The following is a 23084-nucleotide window of genomic DNA, read 5'->3' as shown; positions in this document are numbered from 1 at the left end:
ATAATCCCTGCACTTTGGGAGGCCAAGGCAGGATGACTGCTTGAGTCCAGGAGTTCAGAACCAGCCTGGGCAATATAGCGGGACCCAGTGTCTACAAAAAATAGTTTAAAATTAGCTGGGCAGGCAGGGCACAGTGGCTCACACCTGTAATCCCAACACTTTGGGAGGCCAAGGCAGGTAGATAACCAGAGGTCAGGCGTTCGAGACCAGCCTGACCAATATGGTAAAACCCCATCTCTACTAAAAATACAAAAATCAGTCGGACATGGTGGTGTGTGACTGTAGCCCCAGCTACTCGAGAGGCTAAAGCAAGAGAATTGCTTGAACCAGGGAGGTGGAGGTTGCAGTGAGCCAAGATGGTGCACCACTTGGGGTGCACCACTGCACCCCAGCCTGGGTGACAGAACAAGACCATCTCAAAAAAAAGTTAACTGGTCATGGTAGCACACACCTGTAGTCCCAGCTACTCCAGAGGCTGAGGCAGGAGGATCTCCCGAGCCTAAGAGTTCAAGGCTGTTCTCCCAGCTATGATCATGCCATTGCATTCCAGCCGGTGTGACACAGCAAGACCCTGTCTCAATCAATCAAAATCAGACTTGGAAAGAAAAGATAAGAGCAGGGAGAGAAGGGAGAAAATGAGCTCCTCTCAAGAGTAATGATGAGCTGTGGCCGGCCACGGTGGCTCACGCCTGTAATCCCACCACTTCGGGAGGCCGAGACGGGCAGATTACCTGAGGTCAGTAGTTCAAGATCAGCCTAGCCAACATAGTGAAACCCCATCTCTACTAAAAATAAAAAGACAGATCGGGCGCAGTGGCTCACGTCTGTAATCCCAGCACTCTGGAAGGCCGACGCAGGCAGATCACGAGGTCAGGAAATCGAGACCATCCTGGCTAACACGGTGAAACCCCATCTCTACTAAAAATAGAAAAAATTAGCCAGGTGTGGTGGCAGGCGCCTGTAGTCCCAGCTACTTGGGAGGCTGAGGCAGGAGAATGGCATGAACCTGGGAGGAGGAGCTTTCAGGGAGTCATGATTGCGCGACTACACTCCAGCCTGGGCGACAGAGACTATCTCAAATAAATGAATAAATAAATAAATAAGCCGGGCATGATGCAGGTGCCTGTTACCCCAGCTACTCAGAAGCCTGAGGCAGGAGAATTGCTTGAACTTGGAAGGTGGAGGCTGCAGTGAGATGAGATGGTGCCACTGCACTCCAGTCTGGGCAACAGAGCAAGACTCCATCTCAAAGAAAAAAAAGAAGAGTGATGATGAGCCGTGCCCCTTCACCGTCAGACACATCCTGTTTGGTGGGGTCACACACCATCTCTGGCCAGCGTTAGCTCAACCACATAAAGCTGCACCCCTGGTGGACTCCACACTCCACTGAGGCCAAGGCTGGAGGAGAGGCATTTCTGCCCACAGAGCTTCATTTCTGCTGCTCAGTGACTAAAAAGCCTGTGGGAGACGGGGGTGGAGGGACTGCACACCCAGAGCCCCACACAGACCTGAGCTACTATGAATCCTAGTCCTGCAAACAGTAGCAGGAAAACCCACTTCAGCGTGTGACCTCAAGAGGGACTTGGGAGAGAGGATGCTCGGACATCCCAAGGCCTGAATGGCCAAAATTCCAGGAAGATGATTTCACTTGCTTGCTTCATGATAAAGCCCTCAATCTTCCCAGGCTTCGTAAATGTCCCTGCACAGACACCAGATGGCCCACAGCTGCACTTCCCAGAAAGCCCACCGGTCTGTCACTGCCGATTCACTGCCAAGAAAACCTTAGTCAACAGCAGAAGGTGCTGGCTCTGTGGATCCTGGAAGTCTGTGACTGGCCATGGCCACCCCGTGCAGAGGTGGGAAACAGCTGTTCTCCCCTACTGTCTCTAGAGGGGGTGATGACACTCACAGGCATCAGCTTGCAGATGAAAGGCCTAGATGTGTAAAGCAGGGCTCCCTGCCTGGGTTTCCTAAATCCTGGGCCACCCTCCTGCAAAGCTCAAGAGAGGAGAGCAAAGGACCCTTCAGTGCAGCAGAAACCACCAGACAATGGAAAGGTGCACAGCGACCCATCAACCCGAGGTCCCAAGGGGCCTAGAGTCTCACATTCACTAATGAAACATGGTCTGGGTGGGGGTGCGGACAGGCAACAGCAGCATAAAATCAATGTCTCCCCTGCCTCACAGTACTTCTGCCATCTCTCAGATCATCCAAAAATCAGGTGCCTGTACTGCTCCAGGTCACGTGGTCAGTCCGCACACAGCCTTCATAGAAGCTGAGAGCCGCAGCCCAACGTGGTGGCTCACGCCTATAATCCTAGCACTTTGGGCGTCCAAGGCGGGCAGATAACTTGAGGTCAGGAGTTCGAAACCAGCCTGGCCAACATGGTGAAACCCTGTCTCTACTAAAAACACAAAAAGATTAGCTGGGTGTGGTGGCACATGCCTGTCATCCCAGCTACTTGGGAGGCTGAGGCAGGAGAACTGCTTGAACCCAGGAGGTGGAGGTTGCAGTGAGCCGAGATCACACCACTGCATGCCAGCCCTAGTGACAGAGTGAGACTTCGTCTCAAAAAAAAAAAAGAAAGAAAAAGAAAAAAGAAAAGGGGCCGGGCGCGGTGGCTCATGTCTGTAATTGCAGCACTTTGGGAGGCCGAGGCGGGGGGATCACCTGAGGTCATGAGTTCAAGACCAGTCTGGCCAACACGGTGAAACCCCGTCTCTACTAAAAATACAAAAATTGGGCCGGGCGTGGTGGCTCATGCTTTGTAATCCCAGCACTTTAGGAGGCCAAGGCGGGCGGATCATGAGATCTGGAGTTCGACAACAGCCTGACCAACATGGTGAAACCCTGTCTCTACTAAAAATACAAAAATTAGCCGGGCATGGTGGCACGCGCACCTATAGCCCCACCTACAAAGGAGGCTGAGGCAGAAGAATCACTTGAACCTGGGAGGCAGAGGTTACAGAGAGCAGAGATCCCACAGAGGCACTCCAGCCTGGGCAACACTCTGTCTCAAAAAAAAAAAAAAATTAGCCGGCAGTGGCTGAGGCAGGAGAACTGCTTGAACCTCAGTGTCAGAGGCTGCAGTGAGCCAAGATCGCGCGATTGCACTCCAACCTGGGTGACAGAGCAAGACTCTGGCCCCCACAAAAAAAAAAAAAAAGGGGGGGGAGGAAGAAGAAACACTCCTTGGCACATAGCAACCCAAGAGAGGGCAAGTTCAACTTAACCCTCAACAAAGCCATCGTGTAAGCACGTATGACATACCATGGAGGGTACAAATGAAGAACCAGGCAGTCTCTGCCTCCCACAACCTTGGTAGCTTTCACAGACTTACATACCTGACATCATCTAAGAACACAAGAAAAGATGCTAAAATTAAATCAATGTCCAAATAGACAGTGTACGTTCTTCAAGGCATCAAAAAGGGGAGCTGGTGATGCCTGGGCTACTGGGAAGGTTCTGCGGCATGCCACCTCCAGTGGGCCTCGGAAAGCTGGTAGGATTCAAACAAGGAATGCAGAGGGGAGGATGCTCCAGGCAGGAAGTGTGAAGGGACATAAGCAGAAGGAACTGGGCTGGGTGCAGTGGCTCACACCTGTAATCCCAGCACTCTGGAGTCTAAGGCAGGAGAACTGCTTGATGCCGGGAGCTCTGGACCAGCCTGGGCAACATAGCAAGACCCTGTCTCTACACAAAATTAAAAAAAAAAAAAAATTAGCCAGGCATGGAGGCATGTGCCTATAGTCCCAGCTACTCGGGAGGCTGAGGTGGGACGATCGCTTGACCCTAGAGGTCAAGTGCAGAAAGAAATAAACAGGAACAAGACCACTTTCAACAGAAAAACCCAAAAGGGCCTCACTAGTCCAGAGAAAACACACACACACACAAAGCCTACACAAGTGTCAGGGTTCACCTACCACCTCCGTCCTACCTGCAGAGACCCACTTGGGCAGGTACAGAGCTGATGAGCCCAGAGGCCCTGGGGCTATCCTAGGCAGGTCTCCTCCTTACCAGGCAGCTGTCACTGGGAATGTTCCACCAGGGCCTCAGGCCAAGAGTTCTTGAAGGCTTTTATATGTTGGCTTCCTGTTTAATCTGTGTACTGACAAGTTTATTTTTGTTAGAAAAGAGAAGGAGCTGAAAGCCAACTATACTTCGTGGATACATTATGGAGGAGACTCAACCTTCAAGTGGCAATTTTATGTACCCAAAAAAGGAAGGTGCTTAAGAAAGGAGCTGAGTGTTTTACACAGGTCGCCACAATGGCAACATATGCCAAGGAGAGCACATCTGGGCTGGTTTCGCTCAAAAAAACGGAATGGCCAGGCACGGTAGCATGTGCCTATAATCCCAGTGCTTCAGGAGGCCGAGGCAGGAGGATCACTTGAGGCCAGGAGATCGAGACCAACTTGGGCAACATGGAGAAACTCCCTCTCTAGAAAAATTAAAAGTTAGCCAGGCATGGTGGCGTGCACCTGGAGTCCCAGCTACTAGGCAGGCTGAGGCAGGAAGACTGCTTAAACCCAGGCATTCAAAGCTGCAGTGACCCAAGATTGTGCCACTGCACTCCAGCCTAGGCGACAGAGTGAGACTTCACCTCAAAAAAAAAAAAAAACAAGGCTGGGCGCGGAGGCTCACACCTGTAATCCCAACACTTTGGGAGGCCAAGGCAGGTGGATCACCTGAGGTCGGGAGTTCAAGACCAGCCTGACCAACATGGAGAAACCCCATCTCTACTAAAAATACAAAATTAGCCGGGCCTAGCAGCACATGCCTGTAATATCAGCTACTCGGGAGGCTGAGGCAGGAGACTCACTTGAACCTGGGAGACAGAGGTTGCAGTGAGCCGAGATCGCGCCACTGTGCACTAGCCTGGGCAACAAGAGGAAAAACTCCATCTCAAAAAAAAAAAAAAAGCCTGAGCATGGTGGCTCACACCTGTAATCCCAACACTTTGGGAGGCCTGCCCAGTCAGATCACCTGAGGTCAGGATATCGAGACCAGCCTGGCAAACATGGCAAAACCCCACCTCTACTAAAAATATAAAAAGTAGGCCGGGCGCGGTGGCTCAAGCCTGTAATCCCAGCACTTTGGGAGGCCGAGACGGGCAGATCACGAGGTCAGGAGATCGAGACCATCCTGGCTAATACAGTGAAACCCTGTCTCTACTTAAAAATACAAAAAAAAACTAGCCGGGCAACGAGGCGGGCGCCTGTAGTCCCAGCTACTCGGGAGGCTGAGGCAGGAGAATGGCGTAAACCCAGGAGGCGGAGCTTGCAGTGAGCTGAGATCTGGCCACTGCACTCCAGCCTGGGTGGCAGAGCGAGACTCCGTCTCAAAAAAAAAAAAAAAAAACAAAAAGTAGCTGGGTGTGGTGGCTCATATGTATAGTCCCAGCTACTGAGGAGGCTGAGTCAGGAGAATCGGTTGAACCTGGAAGGTCGAGGTTGCAGAGATCACATCACTGCACTCCAGCCTGAGTGAGGGAGAGAGACTGTCAAAAGAAAAAATCATCATCATAATCATCTAACTGCAGCACAGCAGCCAGGGTAGAAGGAGCCAGTTCCTGCTCTGAAACTACACTGCTCGCTGCTCAGGGACCTATTTTTTTTTCTTTCACATCAGACAGAACCCCATGGGGGTTAGTTCCCGGCTTTCCACAATGTAACTCCTGGGAATTTTCTCAGAAAAGGTTTATCCCCGTGCTAGAGCAGCCCCCACTGCATAGTAATCCCAGCCTCCAGGGGCTGACCACCTGCACAAGCAATTCCCCCACCCCAGGTAGGCTTACTTATCAAGAAAGCACATGGCCCAGTACCAAAGCCCCAAGAGCCGTGAGGAGGCAGAGAGGCTGTGGTTTTTTGTTTGTTTGTTTGTTTTTTTGAGACGGAGTCTGGCTCTGTCGCCCAGGCTGGAGTGCAGTGGCCGGATCTCAGCTCACTGCAAGCTCCGCCTCCCGGGTTTATGCCATCCTCCTGCCTCAGCCTCCGGAGTAGCTACAGGCGTCCGCCACCTCGCCCGGCTAGTTTTTTGTATTTTTTAGTAGAGACGGGGTTTCACTGTGTTAGCCAGAATGGTCTCGATCTCCTGACCTTGTGATCCGCCCGTCTCGGCCTCCCAAAGTGCTGGGATTACAGGCTTGAGCCACCGCACTTGGCGAGGCTGTGGTTATTTTACCAAAAAAGCCTAGTTACATGTGACATTCGCCATTTAGGGAACTAAACCAGTACACACACAGTTTCCACATCGAGACCTGGGCTCCCCTGAATCATCTCCTTCTAGACACCTTCTAGCACCCAGTTCTAGTTATAGGAAAGAGGAAGTGGTTGGGGCTGGGGAGTCAGATAATAAGCTTCTGCCACCCTTGCCTCTCTGAAGGCCACTCCTTTACTCTGGAATACTGGAGAAGTTTAGAGAACAGGACCAGGAGAAGAGCCGGTAATACTCCCTACCACCAATGCCCCAGCCTTCAAAATCAGACCAGCTGTACTACATCACCAAACAAACCTCAGCAACAACCAAAACAAATGACAGACAACGCAAAACAATCCTCAGTCTGCCATTCTAAAGATGAAATGAGACCAGCATCTTCTCAGAGGACCAGCCAGTGGCCCAGCTCCAGCCACCACGCCAGGAAGCCTGACTCCGGAGAAAGTTTCAGTCACCTGATTTAAGGCTTCCCGTGGAATATGCAGGCAAATTCCCTGAACTGAGGAGTGGGCTGAGCCTAAGTGCTGAGGACCCCGGACCTGGGGGCCCATCCCTCTACCAAGAGAGGGCCAAAGAAGGCAGCGGGGTGCCTTGGGGAGGGGAGGAAAGTTTCTTCCCATCATCTTAGGAAGATCCACATCTGAACCGCTCTGACCAAGCAGTGAGCCAGGACTGGGGCCACCACCAAGCAAGGAGAGGGAAGTCTGCTTAGCTGCCCAGGCAGCCCCAGGCAGGACACTGCGTCCTACACACACTTGCCCCCATGAGAGGCCTCAGTGGGACTTGAGCTCACAAGAATCAGCCAAATTGAAAGAGTGAAAGCAGGAAGCAGCTGAGAAGCTATGGAACACACCTGTTTACAAAAGAAACCTGGGGGCCGGGTACAGTGGCTCACAGTTATAACTCCAGCACTTTTGGAGGCCGAGGCAGGCAGATCACGAGGTCAGGAGTTCAAGACCAGCCTGGCCAACACAGTGAAACCGTCTCTACTAAAAATACAAAAATTAGGCCGGGCACGGTGGCTCATGCCTGTAATCCCAACACTTTGGGAGGCCGAGGCGGGCGGATCACAAGGTCAGGAGATCAAGACCATCCTGACTAACACAGTGAAACCCCGTCTCTACTAAAAAATACAAAAAATTAGCCAGGTGTGGTGGCGGGTGCCTGTAGTCCTAGCTACTCAGGAAACTGAGGCAGTAGAATGGCATGAACCCGGGAGGCGGAGCTTGCAGTGAGCCGAGATCACGCCACTGCACTCCGGCCTGGGCGAACGTACGAGACTCCGTCTCAAAAAAAAAAAAAAAAAGAAGGCGGCCAGGTGCGGTGGCTCACGCCTGTAATGCCAGCACTTTGGGAGGCCAAGGCGGGCGGATCACGAGGTCAGGAGATCGAGACCATCCTGGCTAACACAGTGAAACCCCATCTCTATTAAAAATACAAAAAATTAGCCAGGCGTGGTGGCGGGCGCCTGTAGTCCCAGCTACTCGGGAGGCTGACGCAGGAGAATGGCACGAACCAGGAGGCAGAGCTTGCAGTGAGCCGAGATTGAGCCTGGGCGACACAGCAAGACTCCGCCTCAGAAAAAAAAAAAGAAATACAAAAATCAGCTGGGCGTGGTGGTAGGCACCTGCAATCCCAGCTACTTGGGGAGACTGAGGCAGGAAAATTGCTTGAACCCGGGAGGCGGAGGTTGCAGTGGGCTGAGACTGCGCCACTGCACTCCAGCCTGGGCAACAGAGCGAGACTCCATCTGAGGACAGGAGAAGAGAGGGGAGGGGAGGGGAAGGGAGGGGAGGGGAGGGGAGGGGAAGAGCAAAGAAAGAAAAGAAACAAACCAACCAACCAACCTCGGGAAAACAGAAGGCATTTCTCCCTTTTGTGGGGAGATGGTTTTCCACTTCACCATTCTGCAGCTGCGCATGCTCTGCTTCGTGGAAAACGCTGGCACCCCTCGCCTTTCTCACCATGTGTCAACAGCGCCTGGAGGCCCTACCGAGATCCCGCGTTCTCAGGGAAGGGATGCCACTGAAGACAGGCAAACACCAGGGAATTACACCGCGGTCTACACAGAACCTTTAGATGTCCCTTCCACATCTCCTAATGTCAGAGAACACGTGTTTCCCCCTAGAGCTGCAGTACTGTCACCCACTTACTGTGACCCACCAATGGGACACATGTAACAGGCCAACTTCTTGGGGTTTTTTTCAAAACAGGGTATGTTTTGATGAACTTCAATGAAAGAGTACGGTAAAGCTGGAGGACTGTCTTCATGAATAGGGCAGAAGTCGCACTCTCTATACTGAACACAGGTCGGTAATTCAGTGTCCCTCAGAGGCGTGGTCTGAAGGTCCAGGGGCCCCTTCTTTAACCATAAGATAACATTCAAGGTACAGATTCTGTGGCCTGGAGCCCATTCAAATCTGTACAAAACCATGAAAAAAGAAGTTTTTAAAAGAAACTGAGCTCTCTGGATTGCAATATTTTCAGAAACTACTTTTTGAGAAAAACTCACCCTACCCCCTCCGTCACAAATATTTAAATGTAAAAAAGTGAACTGATGAGAAAAAGCAACAGTCATAACACTTCCTGAGAAAGTCTCCAGAAACTACAAGAAGGTACTGTACTTCCTGCAACCCTGGCAGCAGGCGGCCCTTCCTGACTAATGCAAGACCTAACCCCAAGTAAGGGAAGTGAGTGTGGATTCCCGTAGGTTACAAAAGACCAACGGTCGGCTGAACTCCCATAACAAGTACGGCACGAGAGGCCCAGGCCGCCAGCATTCAGCTACATGCTGACTAGATGACTCTCCCCTTGGCTTAGCCAAAAGGAAGTCGATTACACTGGGGGCCAGAAATCCAAAATATATTTATAACCCACAATACAGCTTGGGTAGCCAAATGCACCAGGCACATCAAAGTGCCTGACGAGAACCAATCACATGTTCTACGACTCCAAAGGGATTCAGCCAGCCTGACTCCTAGCACCCTCAAAATCGACACATTTACATAAACCAGATCCCGCTAACAAAGGGATTATCATTCCAACCATTTTAACCCCAGGCGGGTCTCTGTCTGCTGGAGTCTAACGCACCACCAACTAGAATGTGCTCAGGGATACTCATGTTAACATTAACTTAAAGCTACAACTGGGAAAGTCAGTCCGTTGTAAATCTTTTAATTCACTGCAAGATCAAATCTGAATTATTGGGGAAAACTATGCTTTGATTCTAAACATCCCCTTCCCATCCATTAGACTGCTATAAATAAACCAAGAGATGGTTATGCTAAACTCTAAAGAGTAAGGAAGACTGAATCCCAACATCACAAAGTTCAAAAACAAGTAACTTCTGAGCCAGGCGCGGTGGCTCACGCCTGTAATCCCAGCACTTTGGGAGGCCGAGGCGGGCGGATCACGAGGTCAGGAGATCGAGACCATGGTGAAACTCCGTCTCTACTAAAAATACAAAAAATTGGCCGGGCGCAGTGGCGGACACCTATAGTCCCAGCTACTCAGGAGGCTGAGGCAGGAGAATGGCGTGAACCCAGGAGGCGGAGCTTGCAGTGAGCAGAGACCGCGCCACTGCACTCCAGCCTGAGTGACAGAGCAAGACTCCGTCTCAAAAAAAAAAAAAAAAAAGTAACTTCTGGAAATCTGGTGGTCCCTCAGAGTAAAAACTACTTACACATTGAACAAGTGACCTGCCACTACAATTAAAGAAAATCTAGGTCGGGCATGGTGGCTCACGCCTGTAATCCCAGCACTTTGGGAGGCTGACGCGGGAGGATCACTGAGGTCGGGAGTTCGAGACCAGCCTGACCAACATGGAGAAACCCTATCTCTACTAAAAATACAAAATTAGATGGGCCTGGTGGCGCATGCCTGTAATCCCAGCTACTGGAGAGGCTGAGGCAGGAGAATCGCTTGAACCCGGGAAGCACAGCTTGCAGCACTTCAGCCTGGGCAACAAGAAACTTGTTGTGAAACTCCATCTCAAAAAAAAACAAAAAACAAAAAAAAAAAGAGGGGGCCGGGCGCGGTGGCTCAAGCCTGTAATCCCAGCACTTTAGGAGGCCGAGATGGGCGGATCACGAGGTCAGGAGATCCAGACCATCCTGGCTAATACGGTGAAACCCTGTCTCTACTTAAAAATACAAAAAACTAGCCAGGCGACAAGGCGGGCGCCTGTAGTCCCAGCTACTCGGGAGGCTGAGGCAGGAGAATGGCGTAAACCCGGGAGGCGGAGCTTGCAGTGAGCTGAGATCCGGCCACTGCACTCCAGCCTGGGTGGCAGAGCAAGACTCCGTCTCAAAAAAAAAAAAAGAAAGAAAGAAAGAAAATCTAATTGAAAACAATCTGCTGGACACCTGTTTCCCTCTTATAACTCAGAGAAGTTAGGAACCCCTAACCCATCCAACATACACACTCACAAGCTCCTAGAATCGTGAAAAAGTTTCAAATATAAAGATGATTCTGCACATACAGCTAAAACTACTGAAAATAGTTTAAAGAGGAAAAAAAGTAAGCCACAGATAAAATATTTCCTTGTATAGTAGGCAAGTTCAAGATTAGGAACTAATGCCCTCATGATACATTTCCCACTTGGTCTCATCTACTCCAAGTAACAAGACCATTCTGTGAAGCCAGATGACTCAAAAAAAAAACCCTATCTGAAGCATCTGTCTCTCTCTCCTGAGGAGCCTGGATACTGATTAACATGACCCAAATGTACCTTACCATTATCCCCAAAACCTGAGCCTCTTCTTTACTCCCTGCGTTCGTGAAATGTACCAACATCCATGTGCCCCATCAAGACTGACTCTAACCCAGCCCTCTTTTCTGCTCCCACTGCCCCTGACTTCACATAAAAGCCCCCACCATCTCAGGCTGAGCCCGAATCAGAAGAAATCATACATGGAACCGCAGAACTTGTCTTCCTGGGTCACTGGCTTGCTCCTAGCCCCTCTTCTTCCCTCCCTCCGTCCCGTACTGGGTACTCCTAGTCAGCTCCTGGAAATGGTTTCAGCACTGATGGGACCTCAGAACTGCCTTTCGCTGCAGTCCATGCATGTCACTATCATTTCTTGAACAGCCACTCCCCCTCTTCTTCACCGAGCCTAACTACTCCGACCCCTCCTTCAACACAGCTCTGAGCCATTGCACCCGGAAGCCTTCCATGACCTTCAGGTGCCTCTCCAAGGTACTGCCATGACCTTCCACCTACTTCTTGTAATTGTTTACCGGTAGCAGCATCTTGGAGGTGAGGCTGTGTCTTTATCTTTGCTTCCTGAGTACCTAGCACAGCACAGCAGTGCTCAATACACACATGATGAATAAATTGATGGATCCAGCAGTCCCTAATGATAATGAGTCAGATGCTAGCTTAAGAGGAAATGACAGTGCTTCTAAATCATTAATTAGAAGTAATTTTAAGTAGAGTTCTCTGTCTCTGTGGCTGTCTCTATGCCTGAAAGGAAACCACGGCAGTAAAAGGAACGTCCCCTCACGAGGGTTCACTGGCCCTCCAACAGCTGACTCAGATCGACAAGCTAAAACCTAAAATAATTCAAGCTCATGACTGCACAGAACTATTATCAATGAATCAATGATCAGCGAGTTACAAGAAACCACATCATTCGGGGAATGAGAAATTGGGAGGTGCAACTTAATAATGGAGAAGAAATGAGAGTCAGCAGCCAATACAGGGTGAGCAGCCACAACAAACATGAATAACTCGAACACCAAGACCACAACGAATCAGAAAAAAACTGCAAACCGAATAAGGCAAAAAAAAAAAAAAAAAAAAAAAGGCTCAGAAACCTACACTACCACTCAATACTGGTCAAAGCATTTATCCTCAGTCCTACCACAGGCATTATTTCCAAGGCTTACAAAACAAGAACTTCTGTCTTACTGCCCAAGAAACTGAGCTGCTGGTTGAACTGTTGTCCCAGAGAAACAATCATCTCTCTTAGCTTAATGAAGAAAGATGAAGGCACACAAACTGCATCCACTCATACAATTCAAAAAAAAAAAAAAAGTTTAGAAAGTCAACTTAGACTATCTCCACTGCCACACTGCCCCTACCACCACCAAAAAAAAAAAAAACAAAAAAGCAGCTGGGCGCGGTGGCTCACGCCTGTAATCACGGCACTTTGGGAGGCCGAGGCGGGCTGGTCACAAGGTCAGGAGATCGAGACCAGCCTGGCCAACATGATGAAACCCCGTCTCTACTAAAGATACAAAAATTAGCCAGGCGTAGTGGCATGTGTCTGTAGTCCCAGCTACTCTGGAGGCTGAGGCAGGAGAATCACTTGAACCCGGGAGGTAGAGGTTGCAGTGAGCCGAGATCACACCACTCCAGCCTGAGTGACAGAACAAGACTCTGTCTCAGAAAAAAGACAAACAAACAAAAAAGCACATTCATGAAATTTTTTTAAAAGAATTTGTGTCAACTCCCAACATTCTTTAGTAATCAATTCCAATGTTGAACAATGATTAATAATGAACTGTTTTTCATATAGTTTAAACATATAAAGAACAAAGTCACCTAAATCTTGTCTTAGAGGGTAGAACATTTTTTTGAAACTGTAAACCAAACCTCAGTGATTTGATGCCAGGACGTGGAAGTCATCTGACCTCACCACCCACTGAGATGAGCAGGTCTTTTGCTAAACACTGAAAAAATGAAAATGCAAAAAATGGAGAGGCCATTTCTTTTACAGCCCCAGTCCTGCAGGGTTCACCAATGTGAAAATCAGATTTCCAAGAGCACCATCCTGCACTGATTCTATCACCTAAAAATTCCCCTAAATCAAACGTGAGTTTACGATGAAAATTTTCCACCATAGATCACTATGAAGCAAGCTCTTTTCTGTACCTAGAATCAGCACACATGACTGGACCGCAGATCTCTGTACTAGATGTCTGACCCCAGGAGGTCAAACCTCACCCAAGGAGTACAGGTGCAGATAGAAAATCTAACACAACGCAATCTCAACTCAAGGAAGCAGTTCTAAGAGTTTTTTTGTAAAGATCAAGCGTTAGGCTCAATTAAGAAAACTATTTGCAGCCAAGCACGGTGGCTGACGCCTATAATCCCAGCACTTTGGGAGGCCGAGGCTGGCGGATCACCTGAGGTTGGGAATTCGAGACCAGCCTGACCAACATGGAGAAATCCTGTCTCTACTAAAAATACAAAATTAGCCGGGCGTGGTAGCTCATGTCCGTAATCCCAGCTACTCGGGAAGCTGAGGCAGGAGAATCGCTTGAACCTGGGAGGCGGAAGTTGCGGTGAGCCAAGATCACGCCATAGCACTCCAGTTTAGGCAACAAAAGTGAAACTCCGTCTCAAAAAAAAGAAAGAAAGAAAAGAAAAGAAAACTATTTGCACACAAGAGAATTATTTATCCCTCTTTTTTTAATATTAGCAAGCCTCGGGTCAGCATGTTCTTGGCAAATGTTTATTCTAAAAGACCACTGCCTGAACAAATCGCTCCGAAGCCTACTTCATCATTTACCTAACTTCAGTACTTTTCCAGAACAGAGGCCCTTTGAAATGTGTAAAAAGTGTTTCGAGTGGCTCCTCTTCCCATGCCTGAGTGTTACTAAGGATTGCTTCACAGCTCTCTCTGGCAGGATGTGAGAAACGCTGTATACACAAAATCCCAGCAAGGCTGATTCACTCACGCCAAGTCACCTCACAGCCAGGATTACTTAAGGAAAAGACCCCTCTGAACTCTCCGACACTCACATCCTGGGGCCGAAACCATGATATAAGCAGCCTCTGGAGCTTGACCGAAGCTCCTGAATGCACACACAGTCCCTCTTTTAACGTGTAAGTGCACGGTGGCCGGGGCTCGCCAATAAGCACGGTGTAGAGGGGGAGCAAGAACTGGCCCGGGTGCGCAGGAGGCCCGCCGGCTGAACAATGGCGCACGAGTCGCCCATCCTCCCTCAAGAAGGCCCAGTGAAGCAGCACATAGGTCAGGCGCTGAGCCCCCGGGAGGCAGAAATGGGCCCAGAAACAGGGGAGAGACTCGCTGCTGATGCCCAGTAGGCTGGGCCTGGGAGTTTGAGCGCCGGGGGGCCGGGCCGCAGCCGCGAGGGCTGCACTCTCAGCCCGGCCGCCTCTCTCACCTCCTGCGCTGGCGGTCCCGGTTCCTGCCGAGGCGGTCGGACAGGCGTCCCAGGAGCGCGGCCAGCCCTGGGCGGCCGGGCAGGAGGCCCAGTAGTCGCCTCCAGAACACGGGTCCCGCCGCCGCTGCCGCCGCCACCGCCATGGAGATTCACCGCTTCCGCTTCCGCTCCCGGCGCGCACGAACTTTATTGACAAAGGCGAGCGCGGACACGGTGCAGGCGCGCAGGCGCCGGAGCCCTGGCCCGGGGAAGGAGGCCCTGCACCGCCCCCAAGCCTCAGTTTCCCCTCTGGGGGACAGGCGAGGAATAGTGGTCGCGCCACAGGAGGGGGTCGGAAGTCTGCCCGTTAAACCCGCAAGGGCGCCAGGCGGCCTGCATTCCTGCATTCTCTTGTCACAGGTAGCGGAGGAAAGGATGCGGCGCAGGGGCTCTAAGAGCAGCGTCACATTTGGCTCCAACTCACCAGCTGTCAGGGGATCCTCCCAAAGTGCTGGGGCCACCAAAGTGCGTGTGTCACCGTGCCCGGTTAATTTTTTAATTTTTTGTAGAGATGGGGGGGTCTCACTGTGTTGCCCAAGCTGGTCTCGAACTCCTGGGCTCAAGCGATCCTCCCGCCTCAGCCTACCAAAGTCTTGCCAAGCCTGGCCACTGGCTGTCAAAAGCGATCCTCCCGCCTCAGCCTCCCAAAGTCTTGCCAAGCCTGGCCACTGGCTGTCAAAATTGACTCCTCAGCGCACTGTGGCTCACACCTGTAATCCCTGCACTTTGGGAGGCAGAGGCAGGTGGATCACATGAGGTCAAGAGTTCGAGACCAGCCTGGCCAATGTGATGAAACCCCCGTCTCTACTAAAACTACAAAAAATTAGCTGAGCGTGGTGGCGTGCGCCTCTAATCCCAGCTACTCAGGAGGCTGAGGCAGGAGAATCGCTTGAATCCGGGAGGCGGAGGTTGCAGTGAGCCAAGATCCCGCTACTGCACTCCAGCCTGGACAACATAGCGAGACTCCATCTCAAAAAAAAAAAATTGACTCCTCATTGAAAAGTGGGGGGAATTACTGTCTGAGGCTCTAATTGATAGGGTGTTCCTTAGACTTGTACAACACCCCTAAGGTGTTAAACTTGAACAAAGTCTGTTCTTGTATGAAGTCTTGTAACCTGGTTAACGCTGACTCACTAAGGTGCACAGAACCACGGAAAATCCCCACCAGACTGAGGGAGGAATCATCTTTCACCCTGTTAGTCCCAGAGGCTGCAGCTCCATGGCACAGAACAGTCTCAGCAAATCTATGTGAGACGAACAGCGTCTTCCACCCTCCTGATGTGCCCAAGTACACAGATATCACTGGCCCCAGCAACACACAGTTCTATGCCCAAAAGGCTGAAGGAGCACATCCTCATACACCAAGAACACTGTTTTTTTGTTTTTTGGTTTTTGTTTTTTGTTTTGAGACAGGGTTTCACTCTTGTCACCCAGGCTGGAGTGCAATGGTGCGATCTTGGCTCACTGCAACCTCTGCCTCCTGAGATCAAGAAATTCTCCTGCCTCTGGCCCGGCGCGGTGGCTCAAGCCTGTAATCCCAGCACTTTGGGAGGCCGAGACGGGCGGATCACGAGGTCAGGAGATCGAGACCATCCTGGCTAATATGATGAAACCCCGTCTCTACTAAGAAAAATACAAAACACTAGCCGGGCGATGAGGCGGGCGCCTGTAGTCCCAGCTACTCGGGAGGCTGAGACAGGAGAATGGCGTGAACCCGGGAGGCGGAGCTTGCAGTGAGCTGAGAGCCGGCCACTGCACTCCAGCCTGGGCGGCAGAGCAAGACTCCGTCTCAAAAAAAAAAAAAAAAGAAAGAAAGAAATTCTCCTGCCTCGAAAATGGTGTAAACCCAGGAGGCGGAGCTTGCAGTGAGCCGAGATCCGGCCACTGCATTCCAGCCTGGGCGACAGAGCGAGACTCCGTCTCAAAAAAAAAAAAAAGAAAGAAAGAAATTCTCCTGCCTCAGCCTCCGGGATTACAGGCATGCTGGGATTACAGGCGTGCGCCACCACGCCTGGCTAATTTTTGTATTCTTAGTAGAGACTGGGTTTCACCATGTTGGCCAGGCTGGTCTCAAACTCCTGACTTCAAGTGATCCACCCACCTCGGCCTTCCAAAGTGCTGGGATGACAGGCGTGAGCCACCGCGCCTGGCCCAAGAACATTTTTTTTTTTTTTTTTTTTTGAGACGGAGTCTCGCTCTGTCACCCAGGCTGGAGTGCAGTGGCCGGATCTCAGCTCACTGCAAGCTCTGCCTCCTGGGTTTACGCCATTCTCCTGCCTCAGCCTCCCGAGTAGCTGGGACTACAGGCGCCCGCTACCACGCCCGGCTAGTTTTTTGTATTTTTTAGTAGAGACGGGGTTTCACCGTGTTAGCCAGGATGGTCTCGATCTCCTGACCTCGTGATCCACCCGTCTCGGCCTCCCAAAGTGCTGGGATTACAGGCTTGAGCCACCGCGCCCGGCCAAGAACATTTTTTGAAGCTAATTTTAAAATGGAGACCTTCGTGGCATTCTGAAAGGCAGGAGAGGTGATCTCTGCTCTATAATATGCAAAGCTCCCTGGCTGGCCCACATAGGCTGGGACCCGGAAACTGCAAAAGCTGTAGGACATAATCATAGTCTACTGTGTTGTGAGGTTAAAATGATATGGACACGTGGGCTGGGCGCAGTGGCTCACGCCTGTAATCCCAGCATTTTGGGAGGCCAAAGCGGGCGGATCATCTGAGGTTGGGAGTTCGAGACCAGCCTGACCAACAAGGAGAAACCCCATTTCTAGTAAAAATACAAAATTAGCTGGGTGTGGTGGTGCGTGCCTGGTAATCCCAGCTACTCAGGAAGGCTGAGGCAGGAGAATCGCTTGAGCCCGGAGGCGGAGGTTGCAGTGAGTCGAGATCGCGCCACTGCACTCCAGCCTGGGCAACAAGAGCGAAATTCAGTCTAAAAAAAAAAAAAAAGATATGGACACACGGAAAAAAACACTCCAAAGTCCACTTCCACAGATTATGCAGGGAAATCAACTACACATTCCCACAAGAATGTTCATCTCAGCCTTGTTCATGATATCACGTGTGGAAGCAAATCTTGAGGGGTAGGAGGCTTGGTTAAATAATGATACATCAGTATGTTGGAAGACCACACATTCATAAAAATAACATGTTCTGGAAGAATATTTAATGACATTCAGTGTAAAAGCCAAATTACCAAGGAGTAGTGTAGAGACCATGTCATTTTATTAAAGGTGAGAGAGAGAGAAAGAGGAAATGTGTGTATGTATACAGAAAGACGGAAAGGAAATACCCCCAAAAGTAAGCGTTGGTTATTTGGTGCCATTAAGGAGTTTCCAAATTGTTGACAATCAACAAGTGTTTCCGATTGGCTTTGAGTTGCCTTTTGCGTTTAGATAGCTTTACTAATACTACATGGAATTTGATTCAACCCTTCCAAGTTAGAAATGGTGAATCATCAAATTTCCTAACTTCCAGTAACTAGAATGAGGCCATCCATTACATGGTTCCACTTTTGCACTGTTCCTGGCCCACAGTTGTTGCAGAGTAAACACTTGCTGTATGGCTACACCATCATGCTCAGCGGCGAGCGCCGCATGGGCCCTGGGAGCCTAGTTATCATCCTGGAAAGAGCTGGCAGCTTTTCTACATGGGTGCTTTGCTGTGCGAGGTACTGAAACAAACAACCGTGCTACAGGCTCACTGGGAATTCCCAGCCTTAAATAACTGCTAGTGACAGACAGCAATATTGATAGCAGGGTAAGTCAAACGAATAAGTATTTACGCTAAGGAGAAACATCAAGGAATAGCCCAGTCCCTTCTGAAACCACACACCGAGAGCCTCTGGCCTTCATGGCTAGTTTAAAACAGACAGAGCTATCACCAGAGTGAGGCAACCACAACTTTGCCCCGGGACACATACATTTCGAGGTTGCAAAAATGTTAAATAATGGTTTTCAGAGATTGTGCAATTTTTAAATGATTCCATTTACAGGATGACAGCACGTATGCATTCTTCCTGCCAGGAGGTCTCCTCTGGGCTAGTTACCGAAAACAAGTAGAGAGAAGACCCTCCCAGCCAACAAAGGTGACCCCGAGAGCCTGCCTGGGAGGCACTCAGGGTGTCCCAAAGCTGCTTGACCGGCTCACAATCTGGGTCGGACACTACTGGATTCCCATCTCAATGACTGCGGGCGAAAAGACATCTGTCTTAGTCCCCCTCACCCTCCTGCCCTCACCCACTGCCTTCTCGTTAGTCCCACTCGCTCCTTCCCAGACAGGAGGTGCCAGGGTTAGAAAGACAGGGTCGATGGGCTTGACGGCAGATCCCATGTCTTCCCAAACGGAAAAGGAAACCCATTCATTGGAAGGAGAGTTGACGTCAAGGAGTGGTGGGCTGCTGCCCCTGAGAATGCGGCTGCTCTCCCAGGCAGGAAACACCAGGAAATCCTGAGCCAACAGCCCATGCCTCACTGCCTGTGATTCACTCCCTGAACCGAAAATCACAGTAACACAAGAGGAAGGCCCCTCCTCTTCTAGCTTGCTTGCTGAAAGAGGGTCTCTCCCGAACACAGGGCTGTTAGCAAATTCCAAAGGGAGGAAGTGTCTGTCCGGCCCACCTTCTGCCTCCAGCGATGAGAAACGGCCCCGGGGGGCTGATCAGCTGTTTGTGAGGAGCCTGTTCTTTGTTAAAAGGAATGCAGCCTGCCCGCTGGAGATGGGATGAAACCGTAACTGCCCTGTGGGTTCACCTTGCTTGCCGCCCAGACAGAACTGATTTATCAACACAGGTGCATTGCAATGGAGAAAGAATGATTCACGCAGAGCCGGCTGCGCAGGAGACCAGAGTTTTATTATTACTCAAATCAGTCTCCCCAAGCATTTGGGGATCAGAGTTTTTAAAGATAATTTGGCAGGTAGGGAAGCTTGGGAAGTGGGGAGTGCTGATTGGTCAGATTGAAAAAGGACTCTTAGAAGGTTGAAGTGAGGTTTTTTTGCTGTCTTCTATTCCTGGGTGGGATGGCAGAACTGGTTGAACCAGATAACTAGTCTGGGTGGTGTCAGCTGATCCATGAGTGCCGGGTCTGCAAAATATCTCAAGCACTGATCTGCGGTTTTATGATAGTGATGTTATCCCCAGGAATAATTTGGGGAGGTTCAGATTCTTGGAGCCAGAGGTTGCAAGACCCTAAACTGTAATTTCTAATCTTATAGCTAATTTGTTAGTCCTGCAAAGGCAGACTAGACCCCAGGCAAGAAGGGAGTCTTTTCGGGAAAGGGCTGTTATCAATTTTGTTTCAGAGTCCAACTACGAACTGAATTCTTTCCCAAAGTTAGTTCGGCCTACGGCCTACGCCCACAAATGAACAAGGACAGCTTAAAGGTTAGAAGCAAGACGGAGGCCGGGCGCGGTGGCTCATACCTGTAATCCCAGCACTTTGGGAGGCTGAGGTGGTTGGATCACGAGGTCAGGAGATCAAGACCATCCTGGCTAACACGGTGAAACCCCGTCTCTACTAAAAATACAGAAAAATTAGCCATGCGTGGTGGCACATGCCTGTAGTCCCAGCTACCCAGGAGGCTGAGGCAGGAGAATCGCTTGAACCTGGGAAGTGGAGGTTGGAGTGAGCCGAGATCACGCCACTGCACTCCAGCCTGGGCAACAGAGCTAGACTCCATCTCAAAAAAATAAAAGAAGATGGAGTCGATTAGGTCTGATTTCCTTTACTGTCATAATTTCCTCAGTTACAATTTTGCGAAGATGGTTTCAAAGCCTACCTGGGAGTGGCTGCCTGCCTCCCTCTCCCTCTATTCTTCCCCTTGGTCATACGTCCAGCCTCACCGGCCTGGCCTGCTCTCGAGCCCGCGTCCTCCTCAGCATCTTTTTTGTTGCTGTTGAGATAAAGTTTTGCCCTTGTCACCCAGGCTGGAGTGCAATGGCACGACCTCGGCTCACTGCAACCTCTCCCTCTCCGGTTCAAGCGATTCTCCTGCCTCAGCCTCCCAAGTAGTTGGGATTACAGGTGCCTGCCACCACCCCCAGCTTTTTTTTTTTTTTTTTTTTTTTTTTTTGCATTTTTAGTAGAGACAAGGTTTCACCATGTTGGCCAGGCTGGTCTCAAACTCCTGACCTGAGATGATCCACTTGCCTTGGCCTCTCAAAGTACTGGGATTACAGGTGTGAGCCACCGCGTCCAGCCTTCCTCAGCATCTTTATATTTGCTCTTCCCTCTGCTCAGAAGCACCTTCCCCCAGCTAATCTCATCCTGAGCTCTGTCCAAATGTCCCCCTCCCCTAGAAACAGCTTTTCTTTTTTTTTTTTTTTTTTTTTTTTTTTTTGAGGCGGAGTCTCGCTCTGTCGCCCGGACTGGAGTGCAGTGGCCAGATCTCAGCTCACTGCAAGCTCCGCCTCCCGGGTTTACGCCATTCTCCTGCCTCAGCCTCCCGAGTAGCTGGGACTACAGGCGCCCGCCACCTCACCCGGCTAGTTTTTGTATCTTTAGTAGAGACGGAGTTTCACCGTGTTAGCCAGGATGGTCTCAATCTCCTGACCTCGTGATCCGCCCGTCTCGGCCTCCCAAAGTGCTGGGATTACAGGCTTGAGCCACCGCGCCCGGCCAGAAACAGCTTTTCAACCTGGATAACAGGATTTTAGTTTCTTTTTTTTTTTTTTTGAGATGGATTCTTGCTCATCGCCCAGGCTGGAGTGCAGTGGCACGATCTTGGCTCACTGCAAGCTCCGCCTCCCGGGTTCACGCCATTCTCCTGTCTCAACCTCCCGAGTAGCTGGGACTACAGGCGCCCGCCACCACACCCGGCTAATTTTTTGTATTTTTAGCAGAGACGAGGTTTCACTGTGTTAGCCAGGATGGTCTCAATCTCCTGACCTCGTGATCCGCCCGCCTCGGCCTCCCAAAGTGCTGGGATTACAGACGTGAGCCACTGCCCCTGGCCCAGGATTTTAGTTTCTTCCTCTTCCTCGCAGTGACCTAATGGTTTGCTGTTGTGTGTTTTGTCTCTTTCCCATCAGAATGCGAGCTCATGAATCTTTGTGTGCTCTGAGCACTGTGAAGAGGATCTGGCCCCAGAACTGGGCTCCACATGCTGGAGTGAGGAATGCACACAGGGCCAAAGGCAGTGAGCTCTGGAGCCACCAGTGGTGGGGACAAGGGTGACTTGGCCTCCTGGGGAGACCTCTGACCTGCTGTTTGCTATCAGTTTGCAAGCCTGGAAGCTCAGGCCACCTTTTGGGGCTGGCTTTCCTGAGCCCCCAGTCTCCCCACAGGCCCCAGCCCTTTTCCTGTCTTCATGCCCTGCTAACACCTCCCCAAGTTCTACTCTCCCTGCTAAGCTGTGACTCTGATCTTTCCCAGGCCCTGATACGGTTCTCACCAAAACTAAGCCCTAAGTCCAGCTCTCCCCGGCAGAAGACAGACTTCTTTTCCCTCCAAGCAGGGCTCAGCATACGTCTTTGTTTTGTTTTGTTTTTTTGGAGACGGAGTCTCGCTCTGTCACCCAGGCTGGAGTGCAATGGCGCAATCGCAATCTCAGCTCACTGTAACCTCTGCCTCCCGGGTTCAAGCGATTCTCCTGCCTCAGCCTCCCGAGAAGCTGGGATTACAGGCACCCGCCACCACATCCAGCTAATTTTTTGTATTTTTAGTAGAGACGGTATTTCGCCATATTGACCAGGCTAGTCTTGAACTCCTGATCTCAGGTGATCCACCTGCCCCAGCCTCCCAAAGTGCTGGGATTACAGGCATGAGCCACCAAGCCCAGCCTAGTTTTGTTTTGTTTTGTTTTTTTGAGACAGAGTCTCGCTGTATCACCCAGGCTGGAATGCAGTGGCATGATCTCCGCTCACTGCAAACTCTGCCCCCAAGTTTAAGAGATTCTTGGCCAGGCATGGTGGCTCACGCCTGTAATCCCAGAACTTTGGGAGGCCAAGGCGGGCGAATCACAAGGTCAGGAGATTGAGACCATCCTGGCTAACATGGTGAAACCCCGTCTTTACTGAAAAAAAGAAAAAAAAAAATTAGCTGGGCTTAGTGATGGACGCCTGTGGTCCCAGCTGGAGGCTGAGGCAGGAGAATGGCTTGAACCCAGGAGACAGAGCTTGCAGTGAGCTGAGATCACGCCACTGCACTCCAGCCTGGGTGACAGAGCGAGAGTCTATCTCAAAAAAAAAAAAAAAGAGAGAGAGATTCTTGTGCCTTAGCCTCCAGAGTAGCTGGGATTTCGGGCATGCACCACCATACCCAGCTAATTTTTTTGTATTTTTGTAGAGACGGGGTTTCTCCATATTGGCCAGGTTGGTCTCGAACCCCTGACTTCAAACAATCTGCCCACCTCGGCCTTCCTAAGTGCTGGGATTTCAGGCGTGAGCCACTGCGCCTGGCCAGCATATGTTTTCTTAAAGGGCAAATAGTAAATATTTTAGGCCAGGAGCAGTAGCTCCCACCTGTAATCCCAACACTTTGGGAGGGCAAGGGGGAGGATGGCTTCAGACCAGGAGTTTGAGACCAGCCTGGACAACATGGTGAAACCCCACTTCTACAGAAAAAAATTTAAAAAATTAACTAAGCCTGGTGGCTCATGCCTGTGGCCCCAGTTACTTGACAGGCTGAGGTGGGAGGATCACTTGGACCTGGGAGGTTGAGGCTGCAGTGAGCTGTGATCACACCACTAC

The 23084-nt window shown here is 50.6% G+C and overlaps 1 protein-coding gene across 13 annotated transcripts in view; it reads right to left on the bottom strand.

The window, feature by feature from the left end:
* Window positions 1-14543, bottom strand: part of PGS1 (phosphatidylglycerophosphate synthase 1) — a 52066-nt gene extending 37523 nt beyond the window's left edge. For all 13 annotated transcript variants that reach the window (XR_004430501.1, XM_033182436.1, XM_033182430.1 and 10 more), the window contains exon 1: window positions 14353-14543. Coding sequence is in view for 12 of the 13 variants with exons in the window: in XM_033182436.1 (XP_033038327.1) it covers window positions 14353-14495 (143 nt within the window). In the remaining variant the exon portion in view is untranslated. The remainder of the gene's footprint in view (window positions 1-14352) is intronic.
* Window positions 14544-23084: the final 8541 nt, after the last annotated feature.

Source organism: Trachypithecus francoisi, unplaced genomic scaffold (assembly GCF_009764315.1).
Source record: "Trachypithecus francoisi isolate TF-2019V2 unplaced genomic scaffold, Tfra_2.0 Lachesis_group20, whole genome shotgun sequence".
Classification (NCBI taxonomy): Eukaryota; Metazoa; Chordata; class Mammalia; order Primates; family Cercopithecidae; genus Trachypithecus; species Trachypithecus francoisi.
The sequence above is the reverse complement of the archived record's forward strand: the minus strand, read 5'-3'. Positions and strand labels throughout refer to the sequence as shown.